Here is a 21,613-nt window from a genome sequence, read left to right as displayed (position 1 = left end):
CTTCCACAGATACTGAAGGGTTTCATTTACAGCCTTGGAAGGGGCTTGGGTTCATGCAATGCTAAAGGTTCACAGACGCTGAGCAGAGAATTCATAAGCTTATGTTCCTATAGCTGCAAGTAAGAATATGCCATAAGTAAATAAAAAACTGCAATGAGTGAGATGGTGGAGAGATTTCAACTGTAATTGTGTGATTTTATAGAGTAAGCTATGAATCTAAATATTATCCTAAGAAGCACATGTGTGTAGGTGAGCTAGCAGTGTATTGGGTGAAAAGCAGACACAGTGCAGCAGAACTTGGCAAAGGTGAAAGGTGATTAAGTAATAATAAACCTCTTCAATGTAGTGCATTAGCCAAAAATCTCAAATTAGCGATTCTAAGCCATCACTGCACCAGGCTGAAGCTGAGGATCCCCAGCCAAGCTCAGAGGGAGGAGAACACAGCATTTGTGGGATCTTTTCCAGTCTGACTTGCTTTAGCTGGAGCCTGGGGGAGGAGAGAGCAGGAGAAGGGTTGGCTGAGTCCTCTCCCCTCTGCCTTGCCCTTCTCTGCTGGATCCTCAGTTCATCCCACACCCACCCCAAGACTCCATCCCCATCCTACTGGTGCTGACAGGATTAAAGGAGATAAGGAGGAGATTAAAAAGATAGAGAGGAGAGAAAAAGAGAAGTTTAAATGCAGTTTAAATATGAAAGAAATACATATGTTAGTGAGTGCTGAGAGTTCCAAGGGAGCTGAAGGGTTTGCGAAGGGCCAGGAGCCCGTGAAGGGCTCAGGAGCTGCTGCTGCCGGGAGGGAGGAAATGCACCAATGGCTCCCAGCAGAGTCTGTGCTTTGAGGCTCTTTCCCAAACAGCTGCAGGAGGGAAAGCAGCTGAGTTTGGAGGAAGAGTTTTCTGCTGAGGTTTCCTGTTTGGAGCTGTCACAAGCTTGAGCTGCTCAAGGGAAACGCGGCTCTGCTTCCAGCAGGGCCCAACTGCCCGGGAGCACAACTTGGTTCCCTGGCCCTGAGCCAACGGGCAGCAGCAGCTTCTGTTCCCTCCTGGCTCTTGTGTCATTTCCAGCAGCACAAGACACACCAAGAAAAGCTCCTCCAGAACATGCCATGAGAAACACAACCTGATTTCATGGCATGAAGGAGCTCTGACAGTCCCACGGGCTCAGGGTTGTTTGTCAGTGAACAGAGCAGGGAAAAGCACAGACACATTCCCTGCACAGGGAATTCACAGGAGGAAAGTGCAGTGCTGGAGGATGTGCTTGGATACAACGTTCCCACGGCAGTTTTGGGGATAAATTTGTCAGGAGAGAGAATAGAAAAAGTCCTACCAAGGGTGGGCTGGGGAGGGCTGGTGCTTCCCAGGAGGCTCCCGAAGCTCAAGAGGACAAAGCCCAGACCTTGTCCAAGCTGCGAGCTGGGTCTGAGCCAGAAACCAGGGGGTGGCAGAGACATTGCTGCTGAAGGGCTTCAGATTGCCAAAGCTAAAGTGAGGATCAAGGAACAACTTGAGGTTACAGAAGTCCCAGTGCCCACGTTCCATCCCCTCATTTCAAGCTGAAAGCAGAGCTCTACTTGTGACTCTGCTTTTTAATTATCAATGTCAAACTTAAAAAAATTCCCTTAGAAAGACCCCATGAAGGTTCACACTGTGAGAGCTCACTCGAGGCAGCCCCAACTCCTGCCCTGGTTCAGTCCCTCTCAAGCCCACTGTGCTTTCCAGCTGCTTTGCTCCAGCTCCCCCCAGATCACCACGAATTCCACTGAACTGAAACAAATCCAAATCCTCGTGGGTCGGGACAAGGGCAGGGAGAGGTCACTCAGGGATCACCATCAGGGCCACAACAGCCCGACATGGGGAAATTCACTGAATTTAGGATTGAGCAAATCAGACCAGGAGAATGAGGATTAAAATCAATCTTGAGAAACACCTCCTCCCGCTCTTGAACTTTTCTGTCCGGGCCGCTGCTCGCGGGGCACAGAGAGGGGCCCGGCCGTGTCCCTCCAAACCTCCCTGGGAATCACCCCAGAGCCCTCAGCCTTCCGTGTGCCCATCCCCGGGGCCCCTTGTCCCTCCCAATGGCTCCCGTGGCTCTCCCAGTCCATCCCAGTCACTCCCAGTCCATCCCAGCCTCTCCCAGTCCATCCCAGTCACTCCCAGTGACCCCGCCTGTCCATCTCGCCTCTCCATGGATCTGCCGCCCCTCAGCCAATCAGAGCGCGTCTCTCTGATGACTCATCAGTTGCCGGGCAGATCCACAGAGCCGAGAACCCCGCGCTGGACTCGGCCGCCCAGTGCCGCGCGCTTCATTCCCAGTCCCTCCCAGTGCCACCACAGTCCCTCCCAGTGTCACCACAGTCCCGCCCACTGCCACCACAGTGCCTTCCAGTGCCACCAGTCCCTCCCAGAGGCCCCAGAGTCCTTCCCACTCCTTTTTAGCCCATTCCCAGTCTATTCCGAGTTCATTCCCACTTCACTCCCAGACCTCCACATTCTCTTCCAGTGTCGCAGTATCCACTCTCATCTCTTTCAGTGCCACCCCAGTCCCGGCCAGTCCAATCCCAGTCCCTCTCAATGCCACACCACACCTCTCCACTCTCTCCCAGTGCCCATCCCAGCGTGTCCATCTCGCTGGTGCCCTCCAGCTCCCAGCCCGGCCCCGGCCGCCTGCTCTGCTCCCGGATGGATTTCTCCCCTGCCCACATCCAGCTGAGCTGCTCCCAGGGCCAGCAGCAGCTCTCGGGCCACGTGCTGGCCACTGCCGTGCTCCCCAGCGGGGACTGGAGCCAGCAGCTCCTGGTGCTGCTGGAAACCGCCCCCGGCAATGCGGGCTCAGCTCCAGCTGCCAGGTGCAGCACGGCAGCCTGGAGCACCCCCTGAGCCGGCACTGGGGCACGGCCCGGCCCCCACAGCGCCGGGGGCAGCGGGGGAGGCACTGGGGGGGCCCAGAGGGGGATTGGGGTGTGCTGAAAGGAACTGGGAGGGAGTTTGAGATGGCCTGGTTTAAACTGGGGAAGGGATTGAGGTGCTTAGGATGGCTGGGAAAGGGTTTGAAGGATGTGGTGGAGGGTGGGATGGGGTTCTGGGGGTCTTGCTGGACCCTGGGAGGGAGTTTGGGGTTGCTGGGTGTCACTGGGAGGGATTTGAGTGAGCCTGGAGGAGCTGGAAGGAGATTGGGCATTGGAAAGCAGGGATTGGGATGAGGTTAGTTGTGCTGGAAAGAGACTGGGAGGAGTCTTGATGAGTCCTGGTGGGGCTGGGAAGGGACTGGGAGAGGGTTTGGGGGTCCTGGGGCAGTGGGGGGAAATTGGGAGGGGGCTGTGGGATCCTGAGAAGAACAGGAGGGGCTCTGCTGGGTCCTGGGGAGGCTGGGAAGAGACTGGCAGTGATTTACCAAAATAGCGATATTGATCCAGTATCAACATCAATCTGTTAATGGACAAAAACCTCTCCAACAGTTTAAAGTTACAAAGTGGATGTTTAATCACAGCACTGGGCGAGTGTGGGAGTCACCCCTTAATATGCACTGCAAGTTGACAAAAGATTCCAGTGTCTATTTATTTACAAAAGTCTTGAATATCCAAAATACTTATATATTAATACTAATACATATTCATAATGCTAACAGCTCCCATTCCCCACTTTGGATTAAAATTCATGGTAATGAGTTTAAAAAGTCATTCTGCCTGTGTGGTTGGCTCCCTAATTTGAGGAGGAGGTCGTTTTGGTGAGGAGGGGTCATCAAGAGATGAAGGAAAACCGCTCTTCCTCACTCTCACCTTTCTACCTTTACAATGGTTAACATTACAAATGACATTAGGTACAGCTCCAGTTTTCTCCCTTGTGACTTTTAAATGGGTTTCCAGATGCAAGGTCTGTGATCTTCCTGAACCCGTTTATCAGTTTCTCTTTTCTCATTATAAGCACAGCTGAACAAACACACAATGAAAAGGAATTTTTTAAGTAAGTCCGAGATTCATTATCTCAAATCCTGCTTCTCACTTAATCATTAACTCGAACTACTTCCAGCAAGGCCTATCTCTAGCTAAGAACTCTAATTTTTCTAAAATTCTTAATTTTTTTAAATTAATGACTCTAAAAAAGGTTTCAGAGGGTCCTGGGTGGGCTGGGAGAGACAGGGAGGGTCCTTGGAGGGGCTTGAGGTGTCTGTGAGAGGTTTTAGGGGTCCTGACCACTGCAGACCCCCCAGGGATGCTGTCAAACGCTGCCCACAGCAAGATGCAGATGGAGATTGGAAGTTCCGTGTTGGGCTTCGTATTCCTGGTACTGCAGCTCGGCTTCTGCCTGTGGAGGAAGGTGAAGGGGGGTCCCATGGATCATGTCCTCCCACCCCCAGAGCGTGTGCTCCTCCCAGGGACCCCCACTCTGGTGTCACCACCTTTTCTCTGCCCACACAGCTCCTGAGGCAGCAGGAAAAGGTTCTCTAGGATTAAAAGTCAACAAATCCACTCTCCCAAAGGAATTCCCATTGCTGGTCTGTGTCCCAGTGGATGTTCCTGCTCCAGTGTTCATCCAGGTGCCCACAGGGAGCCAGGAAGATGTGGAGCCTCCCAGACAGGTGTCTTCCCAACACGCATCACCAGGACCACGGATCACCAGGGCTCTGCCCAATGGGGGTCACTGGGGATCATCCAACGCCCATCCTCCCATGGGGGATGGAGCTGGAGCAGCGCACGAAGCTCTTCCCGCACTCGGGGCACTCACAGGGCTTCCCTTACTGGTGACTCCGTTGGTGTTTGGTCAAGTCAGAGCTCCCGGAGAAGCTCTTCCCACACTGGGGACACTCGTAGGGCCTCTCCCCACTGTGGATGCGCCGGTGGACGGTGAGGTGGGAGTTGTGCTTGAAGCCCTTCCTGCAGTCGGGGCAGCGGAAGGGCCTCTCGTCTGTGTGAATCCGCTCATGTTGGAGGACATGGGAGCTGGTCTGAAACCTCTTCCCACACTCAGGACACTCGTAGGGCCTCCTCCTGGTGTGGATGCGCTGGTGTGCCCTCAGATTGGAGTTCCACCCAAAGCTCTTCCCACATTCCAAGCAGGTGTAGGGCCGTTCCCCCGTGTGGATCACCTGGTGTCTCATCAGGTCAGAGATACTTCTGAAGCTCTTCCCACATTTCCCACACTCATAGGGTTGTTCCCCAGTGTGGATCACCTGGTGCCGGATCAGGTGGCAGCTCTGGCTGAAGCTCTTCCCACATTCCCCACACCCATAGGGCTTTTCCCCAGTGTGGATCCTCTGGTGCTGGATCAGCTGGGAGCTGTAGCTGAAGCCCTTCCCACATTCCAAACACTTGTGGGGCTTCTCCCCCAGCTCTGAGCTCCAGCTGGATCTCTGGCCGTGTTCCTGGCACTGGGGGGATCTTTCCTCCTCGCAGCTCCCTGGACTGCGTTTGCAGACCCTCCTTGTGCGGGATCTCCGGGGCTTTTCCTCCTTCTCTTCCATCTGGAAAAAATTTGGGAATGAAAATTCCTGGTTAGGAGGAAAAAAAGAGAGGAGAGCGCCTTGGGCTGGGGGATGCTTCTGTTGGGAAGGCAGAATTTGAAAGAAATTATAAATATGTCTCTTTAGCCAGAAAGGCTAAGGAAGAAATACAAATGAAAGCACAGTTTGAATAATTCAAAGAAACCAGGCTGGTGTGCCAGAGCACGTTCTTTTCCCCAGTAAAACCAAGCTGAGACCCCTCTTCCCAGCCTTATAAGGAAAGGTCTGAAGAACCCTGAGATAACTAAAAATATGCAAAACCAGCGATTTCTATAGGTCGAACACAAATGTTACTGTATTAGGATACTTAGAAAGATTGGTTAGTAAAGGAATAGAATATTCAATGTATAGGTTATATATGTAATTGTAAAAGAGAGTTCTCTTGGTTCTCTTAGTCTCTCTTAACTCTTGGCTCTCTTGCTACTCTCTCTTGGCTCTCTCTTAGCTCTCTTGTTTCTCTTAGCCTTCTTGCCTCATACTTTCTACACTCTTGCTGCTCTCTTTTTCCTGCTCTTTCCTGCTCTTCTTTATCCTCTTTTTCCTGGCTCTCTCACTTCTGTTCTGTTATTCTCTTTCTTAGCAATCTTAAAGTCTTGAACTCATGTATTCATATTTTACCCCCTTTTGTATTGTTCTCTCCGAGCCTGCTTTGCGCTCTATCTGTCGGCTCATGGCAGGCTCTCCCTCTCTCTCTCTCCCACGCCCTGAAATAAACAACTAACATCTAACTCGACTATAGAGGTCTCTGCCGAGTCTCAGACCGTCCACCCCCGATGTGTCTCCTACATGCCTCCTTGCCCAGGTTCGTCTCAGAAAGACATTGGGCATCTTGCGTCTGTAAGAACCTCAAAAACAACAGGATTCAGCCCAAACAACAAAACACAGATCACAAACTAACCAAACAACAAGATTCAGCCAAAACCCCCTGCACAATAGAAAGGTTCAGCCCCTGCAAGAAACTAAAGCACCAACGTTTAGCACAGTAAGGCTCAGAAACACCAAGATTCAGCCCCATAAAAATCGTGGATTGCCCACTGTGGTCACCCGCTGCATGTGGGGAGGCAACGCACCTGGGGCTGGGGGAGCTCCAGATACAGGGATGAACTTCGTGCTGCTTCCTCTCCCTGCTCCTCCTCCTCCTCCTGTGGCCCTACTCGACCTCACACTCCTCCTCCTCCTTCTGCACAACCCCAGGTACATATATTTTGACCGTTTTGTTCTTCAACCCTGCTTCTCCTTCCCTTCTCCTCCTGCCCCCAGGCCCAGCACCCACTGCCGCCTCCCTCTTCCCCCCCAGTCCCACAGCATCCCACCGCAGGGGCACGGATGCAGCTGGGCCAGCTCGGCCTGGGGCAGCGCTGGGCTCTCGGCCGCTTCCGCCCGCACTCGCTCCCCACTGCAGCCGCTCCCGCCACCACAGCGCGGGGGGGCCCGGCCTTGGCGCTCCCCCCTCCCACCTCCCCAAATTCCCCTCCAGGGGGGCGCCAAGGCCCGGGGGGGAGGGGCGCAGCTGGGCTCCAGCTGGGGAACGCTGGCAGCTGCGGCTCTGCCTGGACACTGATGAGTCATCAGCGCCGCGCGCTCTGATTGGCTCAGCCCTGCCTGAGCCCTGCGCCTGCACCAAGGGGGGACACCCTGCTCCAGGGGGGATGGCCCCAAAACGGGGCAACCCCAGCAAAGGAACAACAACAAAGCCTCTTTACAAACTGATCCCCTCAACCTCACTGCACATAGGGCCAGGGACGTGGACATAAGGAAGTGACAGGAGGAGCCATCAGCTGCACAAAATGTTATTAATTGATGACACAGACTGCTGCTCAGCCAAGGTCCTGCTAAATTCATCAACTTCCAGAAGAACAACAAAGACTTAACACAACCATCAATATCGTTAGCTATACAAAAGTGGGGTGCATATTAAGGGGGTATGTAGGAGGTGCATTGGGAAGTCTGTGCCTGTCCAGGACTTCAGCCAGTGGGGAAAGGGAGAGGGAGATGTGACCAAGAAAATTAGGATGAAAAGGAGGCTGTGTCTGCCAACAATTGGAGAGACCCCATGGGAAATGTCCCATGGCCTCTCCCTATTTTTATGAATGAAATTACTGTTACAGGACTCCTCTGTCTTCCTTGTGGACAGAAACCTGTGGGGATGTCAATTTTTCCACACACCCTGGGGCTCCTCCGCAATTCCTTCCACCGTCCGGGCCGGCGGGCAGTGAGTGCAGCTGAAGGGGCCTCACCCAGTTTGGGGGATCGGCTCCCTCGGCTGGCGGCGGCACCGGGCACTGATTGGGTACCCGAGAGTGAGCAGGAGACAGACGAGGGACGGATCAGGGCGGCTCTCAAGAGTCGGCAGGGAGAGAGCACTGAAAATCTCAGCAGTGACTACAGTGGCATCTTCGGGGAGTGAACATGGCAGGGCACCCAGGGAGGGGACAAAAGGGAAAGCCACAATGGGGTCCCAGCAAAAGGGATGAGGATCCCAAAATATCTCTCAAGGGTCCCATGGGAGCATGTGGAGGTCGTTTGCACATTCTCCCAGAGGGAATTAAGGACATGGACACCCAGGGGGCAATAAGGGAAGTCCAGAAGGGATTTAGGCAACAGGGGATGGATGGTGTTGGTGTGCTGGGAAGGGACTGGCTGAAGGGGAGTGTGCAGGAATGTGCTTAAGGCAAGAAGCAGCAAGAGCAATCCATGGGGTAAGAAAAATAATAATGGAAGAGTAAGAGAAAAATACTGAGGATTGTGATGTTTTCCAGAAGATTCTTATCCTCAGAATTTGCCAGAAGATCCTTTGTATCCCAGTTTTGGAGGACAGGAAAACAAGGAGGTGAGGATTTCAGGGGGTTTCTCTGAGCTGGGAGCGGCAGGAGCGGGCGCAGAGCTGCGGCACCGGGAGCACGGGCTGGGGGCCTGTGGGGAGCTGTGGGGCCGGGCCGGGGCTGTGGGGCAGCCGGGGCTCAGCGCCGGGCGCTGCCTGAGCCCAGCACCCCCTGGGCAGGGCCGGCAGTGGCCCCCGGCCCCCAGGAGGCTGCGGGACGCCCCGGCCGCTGCCCGGCCCCGTGGAGCTGCCGGCCCTGCCCGCCGGGGGGGCCGCCTTTGGACACTGCGGCAGGACAGGGACCGGCTCTGGGATACGGGCTGGGGAGGGGAGCCTCAGCACAGCCAGCACGAGGAAGGAACAGCTCACAAATGGCGATTAGACCTGCAAGGATCCACATGATCTTTTAAGCATTTCCTGCTGGGTCCCTGGAGACAGGAAGGATTTTGCAGAAAGCTCAGCAGCTGCCACAGGATGAGCACCCACAGGCACTGAGGGGGGCTGCAGCAGCGACAGAAGAAGCCCCTGCAGCACTTGCTCACAAAGGCTCAGCAGCTGAATGCAGCAAGGGATGAGCAAAAGGCCAAGCTGAAGGCAAAGGCCATGGCAAAGTTCCTACAGCCCCTGAGGGATCAAGCCCAGGGCCCAAGGGGGCCCCAGCACCCAGGGGACACCCTCGGCCACAAGCACCTGGCACAGGCATTGCCCTCCTGGCCAGGGCACAGCCCACCCAAACAGCCCCTAGCAAGGAATCAGCCTTCCAGCTGCAGGGCACAAGGACACTGCAAGCACAGACAGCAGCACCCTCAGCACCAGCAAGTCCAGCCCTTGATGGACACGCATTCTTAGCGGTGGCACAGCTCCCATTCCACCAGGGACCCACCACACTGCAGCCCTTGGGAACATCCAGGGTGGCTCTGGATCCAGAGGAGACCTTTCCTGATGGACACAGGGGCCTCTCCATCCACTCGGAATCTTACACCTAAAGGTGCTAGGGAATATTTAAATTATTAAAGCACTAAGTGGGAAAGATGAGTGGGTGTGTTTCACTCAAACACTATTAGCTGATGTGGGGGATGGGTTTGAAATGCCGGAGCTTTTATTTGCTCACAATTGTGATTCTAATTTACTAGAAACGGATTTGATGGCTAAATTGGGAATGCAAATTAATGTTGCAAAAGGTGATACAGAGGCTGGTTCTGCTGTACCTCTGTGTCAAATGTCTGGCAGAGCCACGGCTGAAGTGAACCCACAAGTGTGGGCAGCCCCAGGGAAACTGGCAAAATTAGATATGGAGCCTCTCCAAATTTCCCTGAAGCAACCAGGACAAGAGGTGTGGAAAAGCAATCCCCTGTTCCAAGGGAGGGAAGGAAGGGCTCACAGCCTGTCTGGGAGTCCTGCTCAAGGCACGGCTTGGGCAGCCAGGGATGGCTCCCTAGAATGCTCCTATCCTGCCAAACAAGAAATCCAATGGAATCCACAGAATGCTGCAGGACCCAAGAAGAAGAAATGAGATGATGAAACCGAGGCACCCCACACTCTCAGATCCTTACACCAGCCTCAACCAGGTGCCCTCCTCACACTGCTGCCATTCACAACTTGATGCAAAAGATGCTTTCTGGGGATCTGCCCACTTCCAGAGGATGCAAACACAATCCTGCCTTGGGCTGGCAACAAGAGCTAGAAGGGAAAATGCTCAAGACATGGACGGTCCTTCTGCAGGGATGCACGGAAGCACCGGCCTGATTGGGGCAAGCCTTGCAGGAAATATCAAAGGAATTGACCTCACCCCCAGGGACTGGCTCAATGCAGGATGTGGATGACTTGATCCAGTCAGAAAAACAAGGAGAAGAGGTAGAGGAAGCCTCTGTGAAATGGCTTCATTTTCAGGCTAAAAAGCAGCTTTGAGTATCTGGAAAAAGAGAAAGAGCAAATGGTAGAGAAAATGTTTAAATATTTGAGACCTATTTTGACTGAAGCTTTGTCATGTATTGACCCTGAGAGGGTCCAGGGAATCTCAGAAATAATGTTTCCCCGGACTAAAAAGGAGCTGAAGCAATTCTTAGGATTAACAGAGAATTGCAGGAGCTGGATTGAGGATTCTCTTTCGCAGCCAACACATTGTGTGACTTCTTTAGCCCCAGATAGTCTAAATGCTATGGAGTGGACATAAGAAAGAGAACAAAACTTAACAAAATGAAAAAAATAAAATGATTGATGCCCCAGCCATGGCTCTTCCACACTCAGAAATCTGAATTGCAAGGGAATATTAAACAGGCCACCCCTGAGCCTGCACTGAAGGCAACGCAGCAGCAGCCAGGGCTCCCCAGTGGGGGAAGCCCCTGCGCCTGCCCACAGATCCTCTGCTCAAATCCTCGGCCTGGCCACCCTCCTTTGCCATCTCCAGCCACTGCAGGACAATCCTTGCTCTCACTCTTGCAGCTTCAGGCCTTTCTGTGCCTGCCCTCGCCACAGCTGCTGGGGAAGGCACCGGGACAATTCCACTCTGCCTCTCAATTCCACTCACACTCTGCCCTGCCTGGGATTAGCTGCTGGCAAAATAGACCAACTTGAAAACGGCTTCAAATCTAATTTCTCTAAAGGGACTTGGTTTGCCTTTGCCTTGGGGAAAGGAATTTTAATGTTTCTTTTCCACCACTCAGCACAGATGAAATTAACATCTCAACAGATTGGGAATAGCCCAAAAGATTCCCCCCAAGACAACGACCATCAACAAAACATCAACAGCCAGCAGCAAACATCAACCAACATCTGACCCAGACACTGCCCCAGGCACAGCTGGAGACACCTGGTCTGGAAAAGGCTGAGCGGGAAATCCAGGAGTGCCCGCCTAATTCCCATCACAGGCACAGAAATCCGGCTGCAACAGGAAACCAAATCCTAACAACTCCACACCTTCAAACCAATGAACATTAAACCAACGGATTTCTATGGGGTCAGACTGTATATAGCTTAGGAAACATCTATTAAATTTACATGTCTTGGAATGACTTTCTCTGCACACCCAGCCAAAGTGAGGAATTAATGATTTCTGTTGCACATTCTGGCCAGACTCAAGTCATGCCTTGATTTTATATTGTTGGAGAGTTTTTATTCATCCCACAGTTTTGGTGACAAGACTACACCATTATTATGCTTTTCCTTAATAATCCTACTTCTATTTTGTTAGTTAGACTGGTAGTGCTGGGCCAGGCTTGCGAGAATCAGTTTTTAGACTTAGGGCAAGAAGTAGAAAAAAACTTTATTGCTTTGGATTCTTTTGGGAATGTGTGTGCGTGGCTGTTATGATGGCAAAAGTTTGGTGTGCGTTTTTGAATGTTCACCCTTATGCCTCCGTTTTAAAAACTAAGAGGTTTAAAGGTGACCCCCATAAGTTGTAAAGAGATAGTATAGTATTTTTTTCTTCAAAAATGTCACTTTTGGAGTGGCCATATGTGAGTCATCCCATGGCCACCTGGGAAGAGAAGTTTCATTCCAGGCAGCCAGGAGAGGAGCTTTAGAAATGCAAATTAACACTGATGACCCAAAGCCTGCACAATGGCCCAGTGGCTTCCTGCCTGCAGGAGGAATTGGACTGATTCCCTTTGCCCCTCAGCCCAAGCTCTGCCTGCTTGCACAGATGGAATTTGCACAGCTAAAGGCAGAGCCCATTGTGAGGATATCTGACTCTGCAGCAGAAATTGGTTCAGCTGCAAAGGAAAACAGAAAATGGAGAATGTTGTGAAAACTTCACTAAAACAAGTGGGGGGGAATCATCCCTGTCCCCACTCCAACATGTGCTGTCACTGTCTATGTTATATAGGGTGTATCAGACCACTGGGGTTTATTTGCTACCAAAAGTTCAGGGAAATCAGTTGGGAATCCAAGTATGTGATGATTTAATGAGAGAAAAGCTGACAATTGATGCAGCCCTGGCTAAAGGGGGCGCCCAGAAATGGGGAAAAGATGAACGGCCGCCAGAAGAAATCCTGCAACACCATGGAGCAGACCCTGGGACCCCTGATGAATTCATAGCAGGTACCAGAGAAACCATTTGTCATTTCAATGGGATAATTAGATTACAGGATGTCATTAAAATAATACCCAACCAGACAGCTCCAGCTCCTGACCTTCCCCCAAACCAATCCACTCATATGAGGAACACAACATTTCACCATGGGATGGATCAGATTATCTTTTAGCAGAAAATCGAGGCAGAGTTTGTGGAAAAGTTAAGTAACTCAAACTACTCTTGGCAAATAGATAGCACTGGAAAAATAGTAAAACACATAACAAAGGAAATAGCAAAGCAGCTCATGTACTTGTTCAAACGTGGAAAGGATGGGAATGGGACAGAGTTTTGTGCTTCCCTCACAGACCACGGGTTAAACAAATGCTGTTTCTCCTCTCATGCGCTACAGCAACTCTCATCTTTTTACCATGCACCACACCTTGCTGAGTGCAGCTCATTCAGCAGCTGAGCAAGGGGATGCAGGTGGCAGCCAGGCCTCCTGAGCCACAAACAGCTACAAAAGGACAGAGAATGAGGGCACTGACAGCAATCCCAAAAACAAAGAACACCCAGGAAGAAAAAACAGAGACAGTGAGTGAATCTGCTTGGAGATGGGGCCAGGGACTTGTACATAAGGAAGCAATGGGAGAAATCACCAGTTTCAGAAAATGTTACTAATTGACAAGGACTGCTGCTCAGACCAAGTCCCACTACATTCCTGAACTTCCAGAAGAACAAACACTTCACAGAGCCATGAATTCTCCGGAAGCCCATCCAGCTGCGACCATCTGCGCCGCTCACAACGTCCCTCTGAGAGAGGTGAGGTGCTTTTCGGTCTGCTCTGGTGCCTGCCGATAAGACGCAGCTAAAGCTTCGCACGGTTGGGCTGGAGGAATTCCTGGTATTGCCCAGGCGCCGTCTGTCAGACAAGTGCGAAAGCGTTGCAGGTTGGGCAGCAGTGGTGTGTGGTGTATTGTAACTGTAACATGGAGAAGCTTAAAGGGATTTGAGGTGGCAATGCCCCTGTACCACCTACTTCTCCTTTGGGGTGCTTATTAGCACGTTGCAAACAGGGAAACTTTGGGCAAGATTTACGTAAAGTTGATTGATTATTGTAATACATGGTGGCCAGGATATGACCTGGACAGTGGGGAAATGTGGCTGAGAAATGGATCTTTGCAGTAGAACACCATTTTACAGTTGATGTTGTTCTGTAAGCCAGAGGCAAGGTGGGATGAAGTTCCGTACATTGATTTGTTTTTCTATTTGTGAGACAAGCCAGAATGGCAGGCTGAGTGTGCATTGATGGCAGTTAAGGCACGAGTGAGTGATAAATGTGAGCTTTGTGTAAAAGGAAAAAGTTCTTTAGAGCACCTGGCATTAAAAGAAAGTTTGTGTCGGGGGAAAGAGATGGATGTTGATTTACAAGTGGTTTCAGCAGAACCAGAAGAACACAATTTTGTTTTGTCTGCCCCCACTTCACCCAATCCTATTTCACCTAACCCTATCTCGCCTAATCCCACTTCACCTTTCCCTCTTTATCCTCCTCTACCGCCTTCACCTGATCCTGCTTCTCCAGGAGATGATCCAAATCTAACCGTGATACAAGGAAATGTGAAAAATGCTGGGGAGGAAGATAGCGGTAGCGGGGGTGATGATAATAAATCAGTGACACCGGTATCCCATCAGACTCAGTCACAGCTTGCTCCGGTTCTGGGTAGAACGGGAAAAGATTTGGGCAGACAAAGGTGGACTGTGATTGCCCCCTTGAGACAAGGAGTACGAGTAGAAGGGCCGGTGTTTGTAGAAGTTCCTTTTTCACCCACAGACCTGATAATCTGGAAACAATCAGTTGGAACTTAGAGAGAAAATCCTGATAAAGTAGCAGGAGTGGTAAAAATTATTATGAAAACTCAGAATCCAGATTGGGATGATATACAAGTAATAGTGGAGAATTTAATGGACTCTACTGAGAAAGAGATGGTGCTTAGAGCAGCCAAGGAGAAGATGAGAGAAGATCTCAGAACTGGGGTGGTGACGGCGACTTTAGATGAGAACTTTCCAACCAAGGATCCAGGGTGGGATCCCAATGCCTCTGGGGACATGCGGAGCCTGAAGAGATATCAAGAGTGGCTCCAGACAGGGGTTGGGAATGCTGTACCTACGGCTATGAATTGGTCTAAATTGTATGAGATAAGACAGGAAAAGAAAGAATCCCCTGCTGCATTTTTGGAAAGGCTTAAGGAGGCAGCAAGAAAGTATACAAATCTTCAACTAGAAACAGAACAAGCGAATGTTCAGCTGGCATTCATTTTTCTTGGGCAGTCGCAGGATGATATTAGGAGAAAATTGCAAAAGTTAGAAGGAGAAGATTCAAGGAATTTGAATCAATTACTTGAAATGGCTTGGAAAATATACAATAACAGGGAAAAGGAAGCTAGTAAAAAGCAGCAGCAAAATCTTTTGGCAGTGATCCAAGGAAGAGAGAATCCAGGTTTCAGAGGATGCGGCAGAGGTGGTCGTGGACTGGGGAGGGGCAGACTTGGCAGAGGACGAGGGGGATGGGTTTTGCCAAGATTGTGGTTAAATCAATGTGCTTCTTGTAGACAAGAGGGGCACTGGAAAAATGAATGCCCAAATCGGTTTAACCAGGGCAAGCAGCTCAAGCAGAATCAAGATGCTTCCAAATTAATGGTGCTGGGGGAGTACAGCAGCTGACTAGAATCGGAACAAAAACCAACACAAGAACCTTTAGTAACTATACAATTGGGAGATAAAGAAGTAAAATTTCTGGTGGATACGGGGGCTACATATTCTGTGCTAAATGATCTAAATGTCTCCAAACTGGAGACAAAACAGCAACAATAGTTGGAGCCACAGGGAAGGAGGAGAATCGACCATTCCTGCAACCCCTGGATTTGTGTTTTGGAAACAAAGTGTTAACACATGAATTTTTATTTATGCCTGAGTGTCCAATTCCACTTTGAGGATGAGATTTATTAGCAAAACTTGATGCAGTGATAACTTTTGAAAACAGGGAGCTTTTAATGAAAATACCTGAATCAAAGACAGGACAGATCTTAATGATAAAAGAAAAACTAGTCCCTACTATCCCTCAGGAAGTAGAGGATGCAGTAATTCCCTCTGTATGGGAAACAGACATACCAGGAAAATCTAAGTTGGCACAACCAGGACATGTAGAATGAAAAGAAGGAGCAAAAGCTGTCCAGGTTAAACAGTATCCCATAAAGCCAGAAGCACGGCAAGGAATAGTAAAGATTACTGGAAAATTTTTGAAGTACCAAATTTTAGAAGAATGTGAATCAGAATTGAATACACCAATATTTCCAGTGAAGAAACCAAATGGTGAGTACAGACTAGTAAGGGATTTAAGAGCAATAAATGGAATAACTAAAGATATTTACCCAGTGGTAGCTAATCCCTACACATTGTTGACATCTGTGAAAGAGAAATAGAAATGGTTTACTGTAATTGATTTAAAAGATGCCTTTTTCTGCATACCCCTTGACAAAGAAAGTAGGAAACTGTTTACCTTTGAATGGGAAAATCCAGACAATGGAAGGAAAACCCAGCTCACCTGGACATGACTCCCACAAGGATACAAGAAGAGTCCAACCCTATTTGGAAGCCAGCTGGTGAAGGAGCTGGAGATTTGGACATGTTCTGAGGAAGAACATGGAGAATGGCATGTTCTGAGGGAGCAATACCTGCTGTTATAGTATGTCGATGATACACTGATAGCTACAGAAAACAACCTGCATAAAGGTAACAATTGAGATTTTAAATCAACTAGGAATGGGAGGATATAAAGTGTCTTAAGAAAAGGCACAAATTGCCCAACAGACTGTGATTTACCTGGGATGTGAAATCTCACAAGGGCAATGTAAGCTGGGTACTAACCTTATTCAAGCTATTTGTACTATTCCAGAACCCCAGAACCTACATGAGCTACGAGTTTTCCTCAGGATGACTGTGTTGCCTGTGGATCATGGACTATGGACTAATTGCAAAACCCCTGTATGAAGCCCAGAAGACACAACCACTTACCTGGGGCAAACCACAGAAGGAGGCCTTCCTCAAACTGAAGGAGGCATTGACAATGGCTCCGGCGTTAGGATTGCCTGATCTATCCAAAGATTTTCAGCTGTTTGTGCATGGAAGATCACACCCAGCACTGGCAGTGCTGACCCAATGTTTGGGAAGCTGGAAAAGGCTGGTAGGCTGCTTTTCCAAACAACTTGACAACGTGAGTGCTGGATGGCCTTCGTGCCTGCGGGCAGCTGCAGCCACTGTGATGCTGATCCAAGAAGCCAGGAAACTCACGATGGGCAGACACATAGATGTCTATGTGCCACACATGGTGACCACTGTTTTAGAACAAAAGGGGGGCCAATGGCTATCTCCAAGCAGGATGATGAAATTCCAGGCAATCCTAACCGAGCACGATGATGTCACAATAAAGACAGCTAAACCTTTTGAATCCAGCTTTGCTCCTTACCAGCAAACACATCTGCCCAACGAACAGAACTGGTTGCTTTAACCAGGGCATTAGAGATGAGTGAAGGGAGCAAAGTAAATATCTGGAATGATTCAAAACATGCTTTTGGAGTGGTGCATGTACACGGGGCACTGGGGAAAGAAAGAGAACCATTGTCTTCTCAAGGCACACACATTAAACATCAAGATGCAGTCCTGCAATTAACAAAAGCATTACAAAAGCCTGACCAAGTAGCAATCATGCACTGCAAAGCTCATCAATCAGGAAGCTCCAAAATTCATGAGGGAAATCGGAAATCAGACTGGACAGCCTGACAAGCTGATCGAGAAGTGCAAACTGCAATGGCATTTATACCTTTAAAAACTAATGTATCTCAATTCAATTTACCCCCAGAACCAAGATATTCAATAGAGGATGAGAAATTGGGATGCTCACAGAATGCACAGAAGAATTCAGAAGGGTGGTATGTGAGTACACAGGGACAAGTAGTGGTACCCCCCTTGAGAATGAGAGAACTTCTACAAATTAAACATAACAAATGCCATTGGAGTGCAGAGGCAGTGGTGAAATTGTTAAAACAAAATTTAATTTCAGGATGGATGTTAACAACGGCAAAATCAGTAATGTCAAAATGTGAAATTTGCTTAAAGAACAATCCAGTGGCTAGATGACAGGCACAATTAGGGAAAATTTGGGTAGGAGCAGAACCAGGAGATTATTGGCAAGTAGATTTTGTAGAATTACCAAGAACTCGAGGATACAAATATCTATTGGTAGGGCTTGACACATTTTCAGGATGGCCAGAAGCTCTTCCCTGTCACACAAATCAAGCAAAGGAGACAGTCAAGTGGTTCCTGCAAGAAATCATTCCAAGATTTGGGGTGCCTCTAGGAATATCATCAGATAGGGGCCCACATTTCACAGCCACAGTAGTGAGGGAGGTGAGTAGGTTACTGGGAATAGCTTGGGATCTCCATACACCATGGAGACCCCAATCCAGTGGATAGGTAGAGAGGATGAATCAGACATTGAAGAGGCAAATCAGCAAAAGATACCAAGAGGCTAAATTGCAGCAGCCACAAGCTTTACCAATAGCACTGCTGAGGATTTGGATAAAGCCTAGAAGCGGGATGTCAGTCAGTCCTTATGAGATATTGGATGGGAAACCATATGAATGCCCTGAACCTAATCCAAATGTACATGTTACAGGGAAGCAAGAGGTGTAGAATTATGTTCTGTCTCTTGGAAAAGCTCGAGCTCGGCTTCGGAGCACCCTTGTGTGGAACAGGCCGCTGACTCTTGAGAATCCAGTTCATGACATCCCCCCGGGAGATGAAGTGTACGGTAAAAGCTGGAACGAAGAACCATTAAAAGAAAGGTGGAATGGACCCTATCAGGTACTGTTAACTACCTTGACAGCAGTCAAAGGAGCTGGACTGGATCCCTGCATACATTACACCAGGGTGAAGAAGGTTTCCCCTGCACTGTGGACTGCACAAACTGTAGGGCCAACAAAGCTGCAGATAAAGCGGGTTTGATTGTTTCAAATGTCTAGGTTGCTAGTGACTGTAATGGTGATTATTTCATGGCCTTTAGGGCCATCAGCAGGAATCAATGCTACCTTGGGATGTGAAATGCAAAAGGATCAGCTGACAACCCTTCATTTTAGAATGAAGAGGGATGTGGGGGTGCAGCCAGAACCACAAGTGATAAAAGTCTCTAATACTATTCAGGCAGAAAATGGGATGATTGGATTAATTCAAGATTTGGCCAACATGCAAAACATCAGCAAAATAACTGCCTGTCTGCCAATACCAAAGGCAGCAGGAGACCAAATAAATTGGAGAATTATAACATCAAAATTACCTGAAATACAAAAGAATAAAAATGAAAATGTGAGCTGTGTACTGCAAATAGATTACGAGTACCCAAATAAGACAGTGTTTGAAAATGCTGTGAAGCCAAAGTATTCATCTATATGGGATTTTAAGAAAATGGAGGAAAGTATGAACCAAAACTAGGCTGGTATGGGGGATTAGGGAATTATGGATGGTGTTATGAAAAGACAGCAAAGGTCATTAAAGAAAAGATTCCATTATCAAAGTGGAAGTGTGAAGGACAGGAAGGAAAAGATTGGGCTGAAGCTTGGGACAGTGCATGGTCAATGAGTGGGCTTCAGAAATTCCAATCTATGGCAGATAGCCCTTGGTGCATTAAGTGGGAAGGCTCTGAAAATGAAACAGATCCAGGGGTATGGAACACTGCAACCAGTAGTAGAATGGAGGCAGACAAAGTGAATTGGTGGGTATGGAACAAAACTTAGGACTGTACTTCTGATGATGAAGAAATAAAACAAATGCCACTACTAGTGGTAGCCCTGCAAATTGGATGTGCCTGCAGAGGAATCAAACATAAACAAGGTGAAATAAATGACAAGATAGGACAAGTGATCCAAAAGGTAATATGTAGCACAAGTACAGTTCAGAGTCCAGGCCAATTTGGATGGGCAGCAAGCGATGGCACCTGGACAACACATTTGCCTGTAGGTGAAAAAGTAAAAGAGATTACTTTAGGCCTCCCCACCTTATGCCAAATTTGGAAAAGGTCCCCATTCAAGGGAGAACATGAACTTCTGCAAATAAGGACTAGACAAGAAGTTCAGGAAAACAAATCTGAAGATGAAGAAAGATGGCAGGAACCCCAGGCAGTAGTATAAAATTTGAGTGGGTTCTGGAATCCTTGATTGGTCCAATAGCAAATTATAACAAATAGAAAGATGTTGTACAAACTTACAGGCCAGGTAGAAAGATTGGCAAGAGTTACCAAAGAGGGATTTAGAGAGCTAAATGTACAATTACAAGCAACAACTAAAATGACCCTGCAAAACAGATTGGCTTTAGATATGTTATTGTTGAAAGAACACGGAATGTGCGGGTACCTAAAAGGACAAATTGATCACTGCTGCATCCACAGCCCAAATGGAACTGCAGATGTAGAACACAACATTAATCCACTAAAACAAATAGAACAGGAAGCACAGAAAGAGAGGGAAGATCTGACCACAAGTTGGGTAGATAAAATTTTTGAAGGGTTAGGTTGGAATGTGAGCTCATGGATCAAACCTATTCTTGAGAGTCTGATAATCCTACTGATTGTGTTCTTTGTAATCTAGTTAATCTGTGCAGTTCTGAAAGGAGAGATAAAGAAAAGAGTATCCTGGAACCAGAAGATAATAAAGGCGCTGACATGGGACAGAGATCCACATCCACATTTGTCATCTCCAAGTCCTCCAGAGTGTAACAACGCTTACGACAACTGTGGATTCAAAGATGAACATCAAGTATAAACACAGAAAAAGGACTGTATAGAGTGAAAGCATTACACTTATTACAGTAAAGTAAAATATTTTTAAAGGGGGGAAATGTGTTACTATGGGGTTAAATGTTTCTGAAGATGTTTCTTAAAATCATTTAGAGGTAGGCCATAACAATGCTCGGTATTAGGAATGGTCTAGCAAGCTGAAATGTTTATGGTAACGGGAACTGCTACTTGGGGTCTCCAAGATACCCACCCAGAGATAAGATTCCGACATGTTCATGCAAGGATGAGCTAACTCTCATGACGCAATATAGATAAAGTTAATGAAGCAATATTAATGAAGCAATATTGATAAGGTTGTTATAGTGATTACTGCTACAGCTGAAATTGTAGAAACATCTGCACTTTGGACAAAGACGATGGAGGTAGATTTGGGTTGCTGATACCCCCAGTTCCTGCACGCTACAATAAAGCACCTGCATACAATCAATCTACAATTATGTATGTTCCTGAATGCTAACAAAGACAGATCAAAAACTTCCAAAACACCAAAAATCTGATATCCCCCCAAAATACAAAGATTCTGCCCCCACAAAAAAAAAAAACCACCAACATTCAGCCCAATAAAGCTCAGAAACACCGAGATTCAGCCCCGTGAAAATCGTGCATCTCCCTGCCCGGGCACTCGCTGCATGGGGGGTGAGGGGGGCAGTGAGGCCGGGCCGGAGCAGGGGGTGCCCGAGAGAGGCCCCGAGCCCGGCAGAAGCCCCTGCACAGCCATGCAAGTGGCTCCTGGCCGGACTCGGGGATCCCCCTGGCCATCCCCGCTGGAGCAGCCTGCTCCTGAGGGACTCTGGCCCCTGCGAGGGACCCCAGGCTGCAGCAGGACAAGGATTCCTGGCCCTCAGGGGGAGGCAGTGACATGAGCTGACTGTGACCCCCATCCCTGTGCCTCTGGGCGGGGAGGGGGACGAAGGGGGGCACAAAGTTAAGCCCGGGAAGGAGGGACAGCTGGGGGGAAGATGGATTTCCGTAGGAATTACTTTACTTCTCGTTTTCTTGTTCTGACACGTTTGAGAATAAACTCAATTAATTTTCCCAAGTCAGGTGTGCTGTGCCCGTGACCAAGGATTGAACTGTCCCCAACCTCATCCCGACCCCCGAGCCTTTCCTTGAGTGTTCTGCTCCCCGCCCGGGACAGGAAGGAGAGTCACAGAGTTTTGGCCTCGCTCCGGTATGCCCTGCTCCATCCCGGACTCACCCCCAGCTCCCAGCGCCCTCAGCTCCCAGCGCCCTCAGCTCCCGGGCACCCCGAGCTCCCGGCGCTTCAGCGCAGCGGCGCTTCCTTGGCCTCCTGCCCGGGCCGGGCCCAGCGCCGGGGCCGCTCCTCAGCCCAGGGGGCCGAGAAATGGCGGAGCGCAGCCCAAGGCACGCGAGGCCGTGCCGT

General features: G+C 49.2%; 1 protein-coding gene across 1 annotated transcript in view; it reads right to left on the bottom strand.

Annotated features, from left to right (window-relative positions):
* The window catches only part of LOC111946101 (uncharacterized), a 23,388-nt gene extending 1,775 nt beyond the window's left edge, over positions 1-21,613 (bottom strand). The window contains exons 1-2 of the mRNA XM_086866595.1: positions 21,428-21,613; positions 4,722-5,457 (exon numbers count right to left, since the gene is read on the bottom strand). Coding sequence (XP_086722721.1) covers positions 4,732-5,457 — 726 coding nt within the window. The 5' untranslated portion in view covers positions 21,428-21,613 and the 3' untranslated portion in view covers positions 4,722-4,731. The remainder of the gene's footprint in view (positions 1-4,721; positions 5,458-21,427) is intronic.

The sequence above is a fragment of the Cyanistes caeruleus genome, chromosome 31 (assembly GCF_971803275.1).
Source record: "Cyanistes caeruleus chromosome 31, bCyaCae1.hap1.1, whole genome shotgun sequence".
In the NCBI taxonomy this organism is placed as follows: domain Eukaryota; kingdom Metazoa; phylum Chordata; class Aves; order Passeriformes; family Paridae; genus Cyanistes; species Cyanistes caeruleus.
Note: the sequence above shows the minus strand (reverse complement) of the source record. Positions and strands in the feature narration are given on the sequence as shown.